This window comes from Halichoerus grypus, chromosome 10 (assembly GCF_964656455.1).
Source record: "Halichoerus grypus chromosome 10, mHalGry1.hap1.1, whole genome shotgun sequence".
Lineage (NCBI taxonomy): Eukaryota > Metazoa > Chordata > Mammalia > Carnivora > Phocidae > Halichoerus > Halichoerus grypus.
The window spans coordinates 52,124,764-52,141,433 of NC_135721.1; the positions used below are offsets into that span (position 1 = coordinate 52,124,764).

The 16,670-nt window shown below is 42.7% G+C and overlaps 2 protein-coding genes across 3 annotated transcripts in view; one reads left to right on the plus strand and one right to left on the minus strand.

Moving 5' to 3' along the window:
* Window positions 1-5,418, plus strand: part of LOC118533304 (uncharacterized) — a 187,285-nt gene extending 181,867 nt beyond the window's left edge. Inside the window, exon 5 of the transcript XR_013441760.1 lies at window positions 5,141-5,418. The gene's annotated coding sequence lies outside the window, so the exon portion shown is untranslated. The remainder of the gene's footprint in view (window positions 1-5,140) is intronic.
* The window catches only part of ANTXR1 (ANTXR cell adhesion molecule 1), a 223,709-nt gene that overhangs the window by 137,234 nt on the left and 69,805 nt on the right, over window positions 1-16,670 (minus strand). For both annotated transcript variants that reach the window (XM_078056455.1, XM_078056456.1), the window contains exon 9: window positions 5,453-5,513. In XM_078056455.1, the coding sequence (XP_077912581.1) occupies window positions 5,453-5,513 (61 nt within the window). The remainder of the gene's footprint in view (window positions 1-5,452; window positions 5,514-16,670) is intronic.

The following is a 16,670-nucleotide window of genomic DNA, read 5'->3' on the forward strand; positions in this document are numbered from 1 at the left end:
AGGACCGAACAATCACTGATCCCATGCAACCACTGATCTGCTCTCTGTTGTTTTAAGATTATTTTGCATGACCTAGAATTTTCTGTAAATGGCATCATACAGTAAGCACATTTTTTGTTTGGATTCTCTTACCCAGTGTAATTATTTAATTTAATTAATTTATTTATTTTAAGATTTTATTTATTTATTTGACAGAGAGAGAGAGAGAGCGCGAGACAGAGAGAACGCACAAGCAGGGGGAGCTGCAGGCACAGGGAGAGGGAGAAGCAGGGAGCCCAACATGGGGCTTGAACCCAGGACCCTGAGATCATGACCTGAGCCGAAGGCAGACGCTTAAGCGACTGAGCCACCCAGGCGCCCCCCAAGTGTAATTATTTTAAAACTCACCCATAACTATTGAGATTTATACATAGTCTATTCCTTTTTATTGCTGAGTATCATTCATTGTATGGATAAACCACAATTTGTTTATCTATCACCTGTTGATGAACATTTGAGTTATTCACAGTTTCTGGCTATTGAAAATGAAGCCGTTATAAATATCTGTGTGCCAGTCTCTGTCTGGACATAGACTTCCTTTTCTCTTGGATAAACACCTGGGAGTAGGATCGCCAGGTCAGATGATAGGAGTATGTTTCATTTTTAAAGAAGCTGTCAGGACTGTTTTCCAAAGTGATTGTGTCATTTTACATTTCCACTAACAGTGTATGAGAGCTGTTCCTCCAAACAGAAGCATCTTTAAATGAAAAGGAAGGACCAAGCAGAGAATTAAACAAGCCATTCTAAAGAGGTGCCTAAGGGCCAGGCCTGAGCTCTTTGAGAAACAATGAAATGTGAAAGAAATGAAACCACTGTTCGACGTTGCCTAAAAGTGTCTGTTTTAAGCATCTAAGGCCAAATGGTAAACAGGAGGCCTAAAACCGCCTTCTTTCTGTGGGAACCCGCCCAGTTTTACCACCAACAGTGGGAAACAACACAGTAGGAATGGTACAATCGCTTCTGAAATGACAATGTGAGGAGCTAAATATAATCTCCTTCTGTGTCTGGACTGCAACAACTTCATGTGTAGAACAGTTGGCAGGTTGCACACTTGATTCCAATTAGTTCCTTCCTGGAGAACTTGCTTACAGAGAACACTGTGAGCGATTCCAGTTTCAGGCAAACCGAGTGGGACCAGAGGGAAATAAGACTTCGGCAAAGGGCGCGTTTCCTGGAGAGGAGCTAAATGAGGCAAGGCCAATCTAACAAGGGGCCAACTCTCCTAATTACAGAGGCTAATTGGCAAAAATATTTAATTAGGAAACTTTTAAAAGAGAAGCAGCACGATTTAAAAAGGAGGTAATGTCAAAGGTGCCCTAAAGGCTCTTCCTACCTCTCTCCCTACATGTTTTAGAACAGGAACTGTAAATACAGTAAATACAGACATAAGCACCATGCTAATAGTAACCATATGCTTGGCCTGGGTATTGGAGTGTAATAGGGAATGGTGGGGAGTATGGTGAACTGGAAAAAGTCCATGCTTCTTTTAAAAAGAGAAGTTATTCAGTCTCCAGTAATCATCACCTTGCAATAAATGCAGGCCCAGTGTTGCTAGATTTGATTTTTCAAGACAAGGGGGAAATCTGAATTTTTAGGTAAAATCAGATTTTTAAATGGTAACAATAAATTTAAGTTTGTTTGTTTGTTTGTTTTAAATGTAGTGTGGATCAAAAAGAAACTGTGTGCAGACCAGAGAGGGCTTGTAGGCTGCCCATTTATAACTTCCGGCAGTGGAGGAGTTCTGGGAAGGCTCTCTCTCCAAATAGTTAAACTCATGACATTGAATGAAATTCTTTTTCATTAGAGCAGATTAGATACTCTCCTTACTCCCTTTCCCCATTAAGACTTCCTGTTAAAATGCAAAATAGTTTCAGGTATACTGGATTCTTTGCCATTTTAAAAAAAATCAGCCATTAATGCCTTAGCTGAAATTGAATTAAGACTTTGGAAACTTAAAGTTATAAAGAACATCCAGAGGGGGATTGCATATGGTTACAGATGGCCACTGCTCACATAACTCTAAGGGTGGAGAGTTCAGACCATCCACTCCACTGCTGGAAAATTTTAGTTGTAAATGTTCCATGTGTTAAGCCAAATTTGCCTCCCTGGTTTCCTCCCCAGCTTCTCCATGGTGGTCTCCAGAAGCTACACATAATAAGCATAATAACTCCTTTCCACATGGGAATTCTGTAAATATCTGAAGATGCTCTTGGAAGTGTCTCCATTCTGTGCGTAAATCTCCGTGGTTACTTCAGTCCTTCCTCATTCCACCAGCATCTCATTACCACTCCTGCTGCTCTTTGAGCAGCTCTCCGCTACTGTGTCTCATGTGTGGTTTGTACTTTATCTGCACACAGCACTATCTTCCAGAGCAGACCGTGAGTTTCACGGGTGGTTGGGAGCAAGCTCTCTGCATTTGTGTACTCATGTCTTTTCATATTGCTTGGTACATTGTAGACACTAAGAACTGATGGAAAGAAAGAAGGAAGGAGGTTAGGAAGAAAAGAAAAAGGGAAGGAAAGAAAAAAGCAAGCAAGGAAAAGGAAGGAAGGAAGGAAGGAGGAAGGAAGGAAGGAAGAAAGGAAGGAAGGAAGGAAGGAAGGGAGGGAGTGAGGAGGGAAGGGAGGGAGGCAGGGAGGGAGGAAAGAAGGGAGGGAGGAAGGGAGGAAGGGAAAGAAAGAGTCAGTGAATGAATTTTTAGCATTGTTTCCAGATTCACCATCTCCTCTTCTATGGGCATGCCTTTGTCAGTGCCATTTTTAAAATGTGGGACTTGGAGCCATGGTCTGAACATGGGATAATAGGACATGAAATTAGCTCTCTTAACCTGGACACTGGATGGCTATTGATATACTCAAAGATTACATCAACATTTTTTCCCCTCAGAGGTATTCTTGTTGGCTATCAAGATAGCTATCTTTCTCCTTGTTTTTTCTTTTTCCCTGAAAGAATGGCTACTAAGTCGGGTCTCCCTAAACTGGCATTTGAACCCAAGTTCCACACTTGGCATTTGTCCCACTAAATTTCACCCCGTTATTTGCAGCCTGACCTATAAAAATCTGTGTTGGATCTCAAGTTTGCTTTCCACCCGGTGCATTATCTCGCTGCCTCTCTCAGAGCTCAGTTTGCTGTCAGAACTACGGCTGTTGGTGAGTTGTCGGTGAGAGCCAACTGAGATCATTGTCTTGGGGGAATGCAATTGTCAGCACCGAGTGTCCAGAGCAAGACAGGCCTGGGTGGAGCTCCGCAGCAGGGGCTGCTCTGGGGGCCCGGGAAGGAATGCAATTCACCGAGAGGGGTGGGGGCTGAGCAGAAAGATTTCTGATGAAAGTGAATTTCATCTTTTTCAACAGATTTTTCTAGGGCTCGGTCCCACCATGATATTTTAGAAATGCGGACACTCCGTTACTTCCTGTTTCTTTTTGCGTCCAACACATATTGAGTTAATCATTTTGCAGGTACTCTAGAATTTATCAGTGTTCTCCCTGATTTTGTTTCAGTAGAGAAACACACAGGCATGTTTTTCTTATCTGGTTATGTTATCACCATCAGGATTCTCACATTGACCTTCAATCCTCACTACAATGATGTTGATGATAATGTCACGTTGTTCTGTAAAACAGTTTGCGCTTTTCAAAGCACTCTCATGTAAATCCCTGGGTCTTCGCAGTAGCCTAATGAAAATCACAGAGTGGGTATGCTCAGGTCTACCTGCCCTACCATGGGCAATGAAATGGGCGCCAGTGTTTCAGGAAAGCCACTTACTCCAGAGAATGATCAGCAATAGACCTTTGGGGAAATCCATAGTAGAACTTCTGGTGTCAGGGTATCTTTTGGAAGTTTCCTTTTCCCCTTTGTAAGTTATTCTGCAAATAGCATGTTTTAATCCTGAGGATTCTCATTCAAGAGAGGTGGGAGCTTGTCTTTTTCAAAAGCTAGGGCTAGCTTCCATTATTGTGCCCTGTATTAATTTTTTCTTCATAAAAAATAAAGGAAATAGAATTGCTTAGTTTACTCTGATGCAGGAAATTATTGCTGGTCTATAAAACATGCAGTATTGCAGATAAGCCAGAGATTTAAAAAATATCTAAAGAAAGCTTCCTTGGATCAGATTGACCAGAGATTTGTCTATTTTATTGGTTCTACCGAAGAAATAGCTCTTGCAATGATTTATCAGTTGAATTGCTTTCATCTGTTTAAATCTATGAATGCATTTTAATCTTTTTTTCTTGTATTTCCTTAGTTTAAAAAAAATCTTTTACTTACTTCTTAATTATTTATTTTTCTTTTCCATTTCGTAAGAAACATTACAATCTATGAATTTGCTCTTGTGGACCCTGGTATTTCTGTGCCATATTCATCAAGTTTATATATGTGGTGTTTTTATTGTCTTAAATCTCAATGGTATATAAAGGAGATGTTGGTTTTTACTACTCTTTGATTCAAGAATTATTTTGGAAGATATTTTTCTGTTGTCCAGCTGATGGAGATTTTGTTTTTATTTTGGCCTTGTTCTATCTTTGGCCATCAGTTTCTGATTTTGCTTCATTTTAATTAGATAGTTCAAAGGTACAATATTAATTTCTTAAGTGAAAGGAGTTAATAAGGGTCAAAAAGGCAAAAATCAGTGCATTGTTTGTTGAAGAAATAATGAATCGAGACATTCAGCCAACATTCATTGACTGACCATGTATTAAGTGCCAGGTACTCTGTTAGGCAGATAAGATTCTTTTTCTGCAAGAACCCTACAAAAGGGGAATTGATTATGTTATGAATTAACAGGAATTGTATTAATGTCTTTAGACTTTCTGATTCACTACGAGGTTGCAACACATCCAGTTTGCACGTTGCTAAACTGCAAGTCTGGGTTTTCTTTATTAATGGGGTAATTGCATAATTAAGGAATTTCCCTATTATCTAATTATTTGAAAATGAAGGACCTATACAAATAGGAGAGGTGGATCTACCTTGAGCTAATGAACCCCTAATTGAGGCTCCTCACTGCACAGACCTCTTATAAGGCCCCGGCACTGGGTACATGTGATCATATGCTTTTGTCAAATTTGAGAAGGTAATATTTTTCACTTCTTTTTCTTAACAGGTTCTCCTGGATCAGCTCCACTTCTTTTCAGAGCAGGATGTTGGTGGTGATGTGTGGGAATCCAGGATTTCTGCAATGCTCTCGCAATTAGTTCCCATGAAAGAAGAGGATTTGGACAGATTTTTCAAACAACTGACATGTTGTTTTTTTCTTTTCTTTTCTCCCTAGCAGCAAATTTTTTTTAGCCATTTCTACTCCTCTTTCCACCCTCCCCCTTCCTTCCCTGTCTCCCCACCTCCCCATCAATGAAATAAATGTGATTTGAATTCAAAATACCATCATTTGTATGAGACCATTTAGCACTTAATTTACCTCCTGCACATATGGTGGATGGTTCAGCTGCTAAAATTTCGATGCAGGACTTCTTCAAAATCTAGAAAGAGAGGAAATCAAAAAGTCAAAGCACAGCTTATTTTATTAGAAGCAGGGTTTTGCTTTTAGTTACCAAGACAGGTAGGTTCAAGGACATTATGTTGTAGTGGGTGGATGGCTGGTAACATCTTTACTAATATTATTAACACCATACATTTAATGAGCCAACATTGTGCTAGATGCCTCTGGGTGTCCCCAAAGCCATAAGAATTATTCATTCATTTGTTCTTTCAGCAGATACTTCTTGAGTCTATGATATGCCAATCTTGGTTATGGAGAAGTTTAACATCTGGTCAGGGAAATGGGACTTACACTCGAAAAGATAAATAATGATGGTTTGTCATTGAGGTAGCTGCCAGGGTGAAGGGGCAGATGGTAGGATCTGCGGAGTTCATAGGGAAAACCACTGAGGGCTGGCGCATTGGGAAGGGCTTCATGGAAGCCGTGGGCGTTGAGGGTAGGACTCCGTCAAGTGGAGAGGAGGGAGTGAGGGGAAGCTTGGGATCCAGGCAAGGAATGGCATGAGCAAAGGCAAGAAAGTAGAAATACATAAACCTCTTTAGCTGGAACAAAAGGAGCTTGAAAAGTAGAAATAAGGGTGATAATAGATAAAGCTGGAGAGGTAGGATGGAGAATCATTTTCAGATTACTCAGAGTTCCCCTTTTTGTTAGAAAAGTCTGGAAAGATGTTTTGGGCCAGGACATTGAAGGCTGCTTGTTGTGCCTCACTCTTTGGACCCCAATAGTCTTACTTAAATGGAAATGCACTCTTCTCTCCAGAAGAGCGTCTTGTAGGGTTGAGAGGAGAGTTTCAAGGAACCAACCCCATGACCGCACAGGGAGTTAATCAAGGCTGCTTTGGGCTGAAGCAGGATATCAGCCTGGTGGGGCGTAAGCTTCTCTCCACCATTTATGAAGCCCGTGTCTTGCTGAATACCGATTCTCAAATTTCATCCAAGCATTTTAAGCAAGTATAGGACATTGAGTTAATTTACCAAGCAAATGAAATCTCTTTATTTGGGCCTTACTTAATTTGGAAATTGAGGTGGTTCAGAGGGCTGAAGGAAACCATTTCTCTATTTATGAAAGGAGCATTTGTTGAAGGAATTAATAGTGAAATTATAACATTTAAAGTGCAGAAAAGAAAAAAAGCATCTTTTAGCATTAGAGAAACACCTATTTATTTGCATTAATGTACTTATATATGCTTCTTTGTCCCAGCTGAAATGATACAGACACCACAAGATACAATTAAATGAAGGATACAATAAATTGCAAAAGGGGAGGATATGGGTTAAAGGAAAAATAAGGGGAAGATGAAGTAAGGAGTGAGAATATCATAGAAAAAATATACTGTGAAGAGCTTATTTCCTTGCTAGGAGTGGCTCATGGATTTAGTTCTAAACTTTCTAGTAGCGAATGAGAAGAAGGTCAGGCAATATTTATGAGACTCTCAATCGGTGGAATAAAAACAAATCAGTTTCTCGGAAGAGATAATATTTACCCATTCCAGAGAGAAAGCTGGGCATCCTCATAGAGAAGCATTGTGAAAGGAAATGAAGAACATGCTTCAGAAAATCTTTATCTGATGTTCAGAAGACAACACACTAAAATGTAGTCACTGAAACAGGCTCTCTCACAACCATGTGTTTTAGGTAAGTCTACAGATGCAAAAGTCGTAAGAAGCACTCTTTCTTTTTTTTGACAATTCTAAAATTCAGGTTTCCAGCTAACTTTTCCTGACATTCCTTCCCACTCTTGTACAATTTAAAGGCATTTTCATACTTCGATGCCTCTATTTGTTTTCGGCTTCTACAAGATGCCACGGTAGGGAGCAATTTGTTCCTTTTTGTCAGCGCTTGCCTAATTTCTTTGGCCTCTGGTTTACCCAGCCACCCAGCCACCACCCCGCACCTCAAACACAGGTATAGACTCAGATCCCCACTGGTGCCAGGGCCTGTTCCGACAGCAGAGCACACATGCACTGAACTCCCCAAATCCATGCCCATCTCGGGTAGAGTGTGTGGTCCTCACACACCTGGCCCTGGGGAGCTGGTATCACCCCTGAGTTCCTGAGTTCCCTTCATTGTCATTCTGACTTGGGATCAGGGACCCCAAGGATCTATGTAGGGCATCCGTGTTTCCCTGCTGGCTTCTCCAACCTCCCCATTCCAATGGTTTATCCAGCCCTTTAGGTCTCTTATGTAGGTAGCAATGTCCTAGGACAAGGGCTTGCCAGAATCCTAGTGTGCAGGGACTCATATCCCAAAAGACAACTGTTCTACTTGAACCGCGAGGACTGTCCACACCCTCTCCCAACCAAGTTTGCTGCCTGAAGGGCCACCTCAGCCAGTGGCCGCCTTGACTGAGGGAGGTAGCCACCCTTCCGCATGTCCTTAGGCACAAATCTCCAAACAGGACACATCAGAAGAAACAGAATTAACCCATATGGAGAAACTTAGTAAACAGTGGCATTAGAACAACACAAAGCTATTTTTTTTATGTTTTAAATAAAATTCCTCAGGCACTTGGCATCTCTTAATAAATCATTTTATCATCCACAACTAAAGATTTCAAAATAATCCCAGAATAAAAATTGAGCTATTGGATCTATCTTGTCCCCATTCCCAAACTCCATCAAAACACATAAATGAAATTTTCATCCATGTAAGTTCCTGACTTTGAACCAACGTTTTTGAACCAACTTTAATACTTAACCAGAGGTTGGTAAAGGAAACACCCGTGAATTTCTGACCACAAGGACACACTAGGAGGTTTTGTCATAATAAACACATGCTCTATTATTCTCTCAGAGTGTCTGCAATTAGTTGATAAATCTAAGGAGTGTATGAAGGGCCAAAAAATGTCAGCCAAGTACTGTGATTCAATCCAGTAAAAACACAGCTTTCCCAATCTTAACTTAAAACATCTGGAAGGGATGCATTGTAGCCAATAGAGCAAAATTTATCAGTGAGGGGGATGGGCAGGATTTGTCTGGGACTGTGGCTTCTATTAGTTTGAAATGTCTGGCTTCAAAAGGTAGGAAGTCACGATGGCAGTAGGTGGATTTGGGGGGGTTCCCTTGGTTATTAGTAGCCCAGACTATAATCAGCCTGTCTGAGCTGCAGCAGACAATAGGTCAGCTTAGGGTCTGGAGACTGGATGGGGGTTGGGGGCGGGGGAGCAGAGGATCTGTCCCCCACTTGAGCAGTGGTAGCCATGGAAGAGGTGCAGACACAGCACTGGGAAATTGCTTGAGGGAGTGGAACGGACTTGCGCAGGGTCAGGGTGATGTCAGAGGTGAGAGTACATTGGCTTCTGATGGAGACTGGGCGAAGACCACCACATGCTTCAAGTATAATCCAATGTGAGGAGTGGGTCTTGGCCTTGGTTCTGTACTTACCTGACCTAGGGTCCTTGACATATCCTTTAACTTTTCTGAATCCTAATTTTGGGGAGCAGTTTAATATATGGAGTATAGCCTGGAATCTGGAATCAAATTGCTTGGGTCAACTCCCTCTTGAGTAGTGTGACCTTGGGCAAGTTCCCCAACCTCTCTGAGTCTCTGTTTCCTCATTTATAAAAGTGGGATAAGAAGAGTACCTACTGCATGAAGTTGTTGAGTTGGGAAGATTAAATGAGATACTATTGGCAGGGCCTGGAACCTGGTAAGGTCTCAACTAATGGTAACCATTATTCTTAAGAACTTGGGCTCTGGAGACAGATAAGATACATTTGGGCTCTGAATAGATTTATGTTCAAATCTGAGCCCTACCACTTTCTGGCCATGTGGACTTGGACAAGTTATTAAAGCTCAGTTTCCTCTTCTGTAAAAGGGGGATAAGAAACACACTGACCTCAGGGGGCTGTATGATGGTAAAATGAATAATTGATATAAATGCAGAGACATTTAGCTTGTAAATTCATTTGGACTTAGGTGGTCAAATTCACATGGGATTGGAGAGTCAGGAAGGGAGGGAGATCAAGGAAAACTGGCAAGCTTTTTGTCTTATAGACAGAACTAGACAGATGTGATTGGTCGGTAGATAGTCATTTAACAACCCTTGGGCCACAGCCAACAAGTGCCCTTCATGAAAATAAGGCACCAAGAAATGTGCTCAGAACATTCTTAGCAGTAAAGCACTTAGGAGGATGTCTGACATGTATTTGGTTCCAGACAATGGTAGTCGATACTGTGACTTTTGGTAATACTATTACTGCTACTTCTCTTGGGCAGAAAGTAGCTCATATATGCTTCTAACCCATCACCCACCACTGGCTCCTGCTTCATCATATTAGCTGGGAAAAAAACCCGAAAGACGGCTAGTAATATTTTCCTGTCATCTTTTGGACAGATTTCAAAAAGAAGATAAACAGGGAAGCACATTTGAAATCCATAAAAACTGTATCAATGCGATGTGTTGCTACTGGTATGGTTACTTTTGCTCATCTCATTAGATTGTTGGGGGAGTTAGAGGAGAAGCATATGTAAAAGAACTCTGCCAAGTAATAAAAACTATTCAATATATTTAAAGTGAAATCTATTGTGGACCAGTAGAGGTTGTATATAAGAGTTTATTTTTCTGGATTCTAAAACTCTAGTGTCTTTTTTCATAAAGTTCACAGTTTCTGCTGAGATTTCTCAAGAATCCTTAAATAATTGTGAATACTCACATAGAGTTATCAGGAACCCCTCCTTACCATACACATCCCTAATTTTTTTTCCCAATTGCCCCGCCTCCTTCGATTTTTATTTACATGGCCATTTCCTGTTAAAAGATTTTTTGTGTGTCCGTTAATAAAGACCAGCCTCTTTTTCCATTCATAGTATAGGGCCCTTTTGCTTCCACGCATCTTTCAGAAAGTCTTTCAGAGCACGTTTCTTGGTGTCTTAATTGTCATGAAGAGCACATTCTAGTTTTAAGATGTTTGGAGCTTGAGGTAGGCTGGCCCAAGGTTAGTTAACTACCTATTGACTGGTTATGTCTGTGTAGTTCTCTAAGACAAAAACTTGGCAACTGTCCTTAATCTCTCTGTCACCTTTCAAATCTAATATAGATTTTGCCACCCCACCTGTGGCCTGGTGATTTTACCAATGAAATATTTCTGCATCCATCCACAGTTTAGTAGAAACTGCCATCCTTCAGAGGACTGATCATGGTTGATAATTATATAGTTATTTTTTTGATTGTTTGGTCATTATCTATCTTCCTCCTGAGACTATGAACTCTAGAGGCGAGGAATGCATTTATTTTACCCAACACTACATCCACAATGCCTAACCTGGCACATGGTAGGCATTTAATAAATATTTATTGAATAAATAAATGAATAAATGGCATACTTTCTGCATGGCTTCATACACTAGCATTACAGCAGATTAGGTTATGGCCTTCCTTTATCTCTATATACAATCTTAGGGTCTTTTGAATAACAAGGCCATATTCTGCATCTTCTAACACCTCCCTCCTCTTATTAAGCACCACCATCTTTGGGGATTGCTTTCCCAGATGGCCTATTTTAACACCTCTATTTTTTTTTTTTTTTAATGGCTTACACCAACAATGCTGTAGGTGTGTCATGTCCCTGTGTCTAAGATCTGGACTGGCCTACTTTGTAAAAGGCCTTGACCCCTTTACTTGGGAAAATGGAGAGGTCTGGGCTTGGGGGATGGGACTCAGGCTCCCACAGAAGGCCACCTACTGTGGCAGATGGCAGAACACACATTGGATAAGCCTGGGGACAACTGCTTTTAGAAAATGTCCAGCAACTTGGGACATACAACTGTTTCATCAATGCCTTCAGGACTGGCAATATTGTCTCCATGAATTTTGACTTTATTTGATCTCTCACAAAGTGTTTATTTTTATTTATCTATCTATTTATGTATTTAATTTATTTTTTTTTAAGAGAGAGAGAGAGTGCAAGTAGCGGGGAGAGGGGTAGAGGGAGAAGGATAGAGAGAATCCCAAGCAGGCTCCACGCCCAGCATGGAGCCCGACCCGCGGCTTGATCTCACGACCCTGAGATCATGACCTGAGCTGAAACCAACCAAGAGTCGGCTGCCCAACCAACGGAGCCACCCAGGAGCCCCAGATCTCTAACAAAGTGTTTTTTTTTTAAAAATAGTCACCTTTCCTAACTAACTTCCATTCCACACTTTAAACGAATAGGTACAGCTATTGTTAACTATGGATATTATCCTACACCTATGTCAGTTCTACCAAATCTTTTTTTTTTTAAGATTTTATTTATTTATTTGCTAGAGAGAGAGAGAGCGCGCGCACAAGACAGAGTGAGCGAGAGTACAAGTAGGGGTAGCTACAGGAAGAGGGAGAAACAGGCTCCCTGCTGAGCAAGGAGCCTGATGTGGGACTTGATCCAAGGAGCCCGATGCGGGACTCGATCCCAGGACCCTGGGATCATGACCTGAGCCAAAGGCAGTCGATTAACCCACTGAGCCACCCAGGCGCCCCAGTTCTACCAAATCTGAATTTAAAATAAAAATCTACTATTATGCCCTCATCTTTCCAGGATTCATGTATGGTTTTATGTATACGCATATATTATACCAAATGAATACTCTAAGATGCAAGAAACAGTTTAAGTGGATTACTGAATTTTGGACAATAGAGCTTATCCTCAAAATATGCAAATGTTTTTGTCTGGGGGGGTGGTGGGAGGGTGACCCAGCTCACTTAAATAAATACAACTCTTCCTTCAGTTTGTTTTGCACTCAGTGAGTCTGGTGTGAAGGAGCATAGGACAAACAAGGTCCTGAAACTGAAGAAATTCATTTTTTTTCCACTAAACCACTTTCCTCTCCTGTTTTCAGAAGGAAAGCTCAGATGGCTGTGAACTCCGAAACGTGGTTTATTTAGTAAGATGAGCCTGTTGACCCCCAGAATATTGGCAAAGTCAGCTGCCCTCCTTGAGAGCAGAACCCTGCAGCGTTTCACTGGATTTTGTTCTAAATTCTGCTGTCGCTTTTCCAGTGGGTCTTAGCAGACTCCTAGTAGGAGGAGGAACCGAAGGAGGAGTGGGGGTGACCTGAGGAGTGACTGGACATGCCCCTCCGCGATCTTGGTAGCCTCGTCAAGCTATGGGAATTTTTATTGCATTTGGACTCTTCAATAAGCTAAACAGAAATAATAGCTTAGTTGAAATGGCCTGAATGTCTGCAAAGTCTGAGACTAATTAATAATCGTGGAGGCCAATGTTTTTTAAAAAGAGTTTCTGCTCGCTACAGAAACTACAGTTGATTCCATTTATGTTTTGTATCCAGGCCTGCTAATGGGAACGGAGCCCCAAATGCCATCGTTTACAGATACAATCTCGGAAGAGAGGGTGGGGGAAGGACCGAAGGGATTTTACCAGAAACAGAGCCACAGAGCTGCCCACTCGTCATGCAGGTCACGGATGCTATGCAGCTCTCTGGGCTGCTCTGTAATGAGAAAGTATGCAAAGCACAGCACGGGACACCACGAAGACTACAACAAATGGGGCAGTCTCTGTGATGGTACTGTTAGCATCTGACCAGGAGGAACGGCAGATAGCATGAAAAAGACCCAAGTGCCAAGCAAATGGTGCCAACAATTAGTGCCACTGGGGTTCAAGGCAGGGAGAGGTCAAGGTGGAGGAGAGACCAGGGCAGACTCCAAGGAGAAGAGAGGACTCAGCTGGGCCTGGAGGTCCAGACAGGCTTTGAGACAGGATTCAGATGGGGCAAAGGAAGAGCGGGGGATATCTTCCAATCACAAACAAGCCTGACTTAAGAGGAGGGCTATTGCTGCTGAGTTGGGCCTCCCGCTCTGCTAGCTCTGGAAAGAGGGTTAGTTCAGTAAAGTCAGGTACTTTCCAGAGTGTGCGAATACGATGCGGATTTTGATTGGAGGGCAACCCTTAGCAGTTCCTGGAGGAGTCTTGGAAGAGTAGGTGGAAGGGAAGGCCTAGAAGACGGGCTTTGCCTTTTGTCATAGCTTTGTTAGGGCCTGGGCCAGACTAGGGGGTACAGATCTTCCAGTTCCCATGAGGGAAAGGGAGAAATCACAGAATCTGGTTTCCATAAATAAAACAATTTTATATACACCATGGAATAGATTTATTCTTCAGTTTCGCTGATCTTACAGCTTCCTTGATAACCAGGATGTTCATGCCAAAACTCGTGAGAAATCCTTGCAAGTATATTTGTGTTTGCTTGACACGTGTTTATTGTTGCTCAAACTCACGGAATGCTCTTCGCACTGCTTTACCCTCTCTTAAGAGGAAGCCCGATGCAGGCTGAAATATTTATTCCAGGGAGATACTCCTAGAGGGACATGCTTTGGTGCCAGCCACTGGGTTCTCCTTCTCATAGACAATGTGCCTGGCTCCAAGCACTGCCCTCAACTGCACACAAAGTGGGGACAGCTGGGGGGAGGGGTTAACGTCAGGGTAACCAGGCCAAGCGCTGGGATTCAAAGTTGCAGACCCACGTCAGTGGTGTCTGAAACCAGCCCTCAAGCAGGTCCCCGTTTCACTGGCTGCAGCACTTTTGCAAAGGAAAACCAAGACCCAGGAGACTTGCCGGACCTTTGCTTCATATTTTCGCCTGAGGGCTGGCGCTACCCTTACCAGTTGTGGTCAGTGGAAATTCCCCGAAGAAGCCACAAGAAGGGAAGGCAAAGGAATCGTTTCTTCCTTTACAGTTGTACTGGCTTGAAGGGCTACAATCTTTCAACCACCCAAAGTCTGTCTTATAATTTATCAACCGTATTCTGCAAAAGCAAGTAGGACTTCTGTCCTCAGAGGTAGAGTCCTTGAGCATGTGCGGAAGGAAAGATGTTCTTTTCAGGCTGTGTTAAGCAGCCAGCTTCTCCTGGTGAGGGGACTTCATCCTTCGAGCAGAAATCAGTATTTTCAGATGTGCTCCCCACCTGGAGGTGGTCTCCTCCACCCACCCACTGCGCACTCAGAGGTCAGGCCACGTGGGTTTTGGCTTTGCCGCTGCTGCACCTATGTGAACTGCATCGAGCCATTTCACGTCTTTGGTTCTCCATGTCTCCTCCTCTGAAACGGAGCTGCCTCCTGGCCTACCCACATTACTGAGCAGAGCACTACGGTCATTTCCATCATGGGCATTAGTGATACAGCAGAGTCTACTCCGGATCACCGCTCACTGCCATGCGGCCTTGCCCAAGCTAGCGGATCTCTGTCCTCACGGCATCTACTTCTGTAGAAGGGATGACAACATCCACACTAAAGGCTGGTCGTGAGAATCTGATGAGACGCCTACGTAAAATGATCGGCACCGTGTCTAGAACCTCAGGACTCACGGAATGGTAGCTTTTATTATTTTTACCTTCCTAGGGAAATAGAGGCGGGGGGAGAAAGCACAGGCTCTGGAGTCACCCCTTACAGCCATGTGCTCTCAAGAAGGTTATCTGAGGTTCTGTGTCTTCATCTGTAAAAAAGGAATAAGAACATTTTCTTCACAGGGTTGTTATGATGCTAAAATAGGGTCATATTCACTGGGATAAAGGAACAATGTTTGGTCTCAAATACAGTGTGATCTACAGCGGTTGATTTCTTTCTTTTTTTTTTTTTTAAGATTTTTAAAATTAATTAATTAATTAAGAGATGAGAGTGAGCATGTGCGAGCAGAGGGAGGGGCAAAGGGAGAGGGAGAAAGAGAATCTCAAGCAGAGTCTGTCCCGGGCGCCAGAGCCTGATGCGGGGCTCAATCTCAGGACCCTGAGATCATGACCTGAGCCAAAATGAAGAGTCTGACGCTTAACCAACTGAGCCACCCATGTGCCCCATACAGCTGTCAATTTCTTTCTGCCTTTTCCCTATGTCCTGCCGCTGAGAGACTAAAATGGGAAACAGGTGAGAACGCCATGAAAAATAAACATTATACAAATCTAACACAAAAGTACTTCTCCCTTAAAGTAGGGAGGGCTGGGGAACAGTGAAAAGACCAAAACACAAGAACCAGTTGGTGGAAGCCGAGGATTCCGGGATTTGCTGAATCCAGGCCCTGGATAATCAGCTCCTGGTAATCCAGTGGTGATTTTCCATTTCCTCAGACATTCTCGGTCTCGTACTGTGGAAAGAGCAGGATCTCTGGAACCAGGCCTCGGTTCAAATTCCCCACTCGACCATTCTGAGCAGGAAGACTTGGGCAGTTTCTCTGAGCTGCCTACACCCCAGCTTCCTCACCTGTAGCACTGGGATAAGACCTTCTGCAGAGAGCGACGGTGGCACCGCTTAGCAGAAGTCCTGGTGGATGGGAGATGCTCCACAAGTCACTGTGAGTTTTCTTCTTCACAGGCCGACATTACTATTGATCCCGAGGGTTTATTTATTTGTTATCTGGAGGAGAAACAGATCAAGGGCCATGATTCTGGACTCCCTGAGAGTGAATTTCAAGCATCATTGTGCTATTGTCAGGCTTTGTATCTGGCTATAGGTCCCCACTGTCCTTCGAGTAAAACGGCCCTCCAGGCTGCACATGATTTAGCCTTTGCTTGCCTCCTCACGTCATCTTCTGCCAGTTCCCACTTCTTCTTCCTTCATTCTGCCATGCTCCATCACAGGGCTGAGTGCTGCCGAGAATGTTCTATCCATGCCCTTCCAGTGGATGGCTTGATTTCATTCTTCAGGTCATGTCTTCAAAGGGGCCTGGGCTCTGTGGCAATCCCTTTACTCTTAATCTTGGTGGTTGGTTGCTACTTTTGTACTACTTACCACAATTTTAACTATACATATGTATTTATTTACATCTTTTTTATGTGCCCCTCCCACTAGATTGTAAGCTCCACCAGGCCAGGGTCTCCATCGCTTTACTTGTAGCTGAATGGCAAGAGTGTACTATTTAAGGTTTTCAATGAGTACTGGATAAAAGAGCAAAAAAAATATTAGCTCCCGCATCTTGATTTGGGATTTAAATATAAGGTCATGATGGGCTGAAAAGCTGATGAACCATCTGAGCTTGTTGAGAGCTGCTCTGTACTCCTATTTGGGATAATTAAGACCAGTCCTGTTTTATTATAAGAAAATCACCAGCCACAAAACAACATCCGTGGGAACAAGTTGGAATAGACGCTTCAGATGGCAGGGAAAAAACAAGAGCTTTCTTTTCAGTATCCAGAGGAGAAATGAACCTACTTCTTAAAAA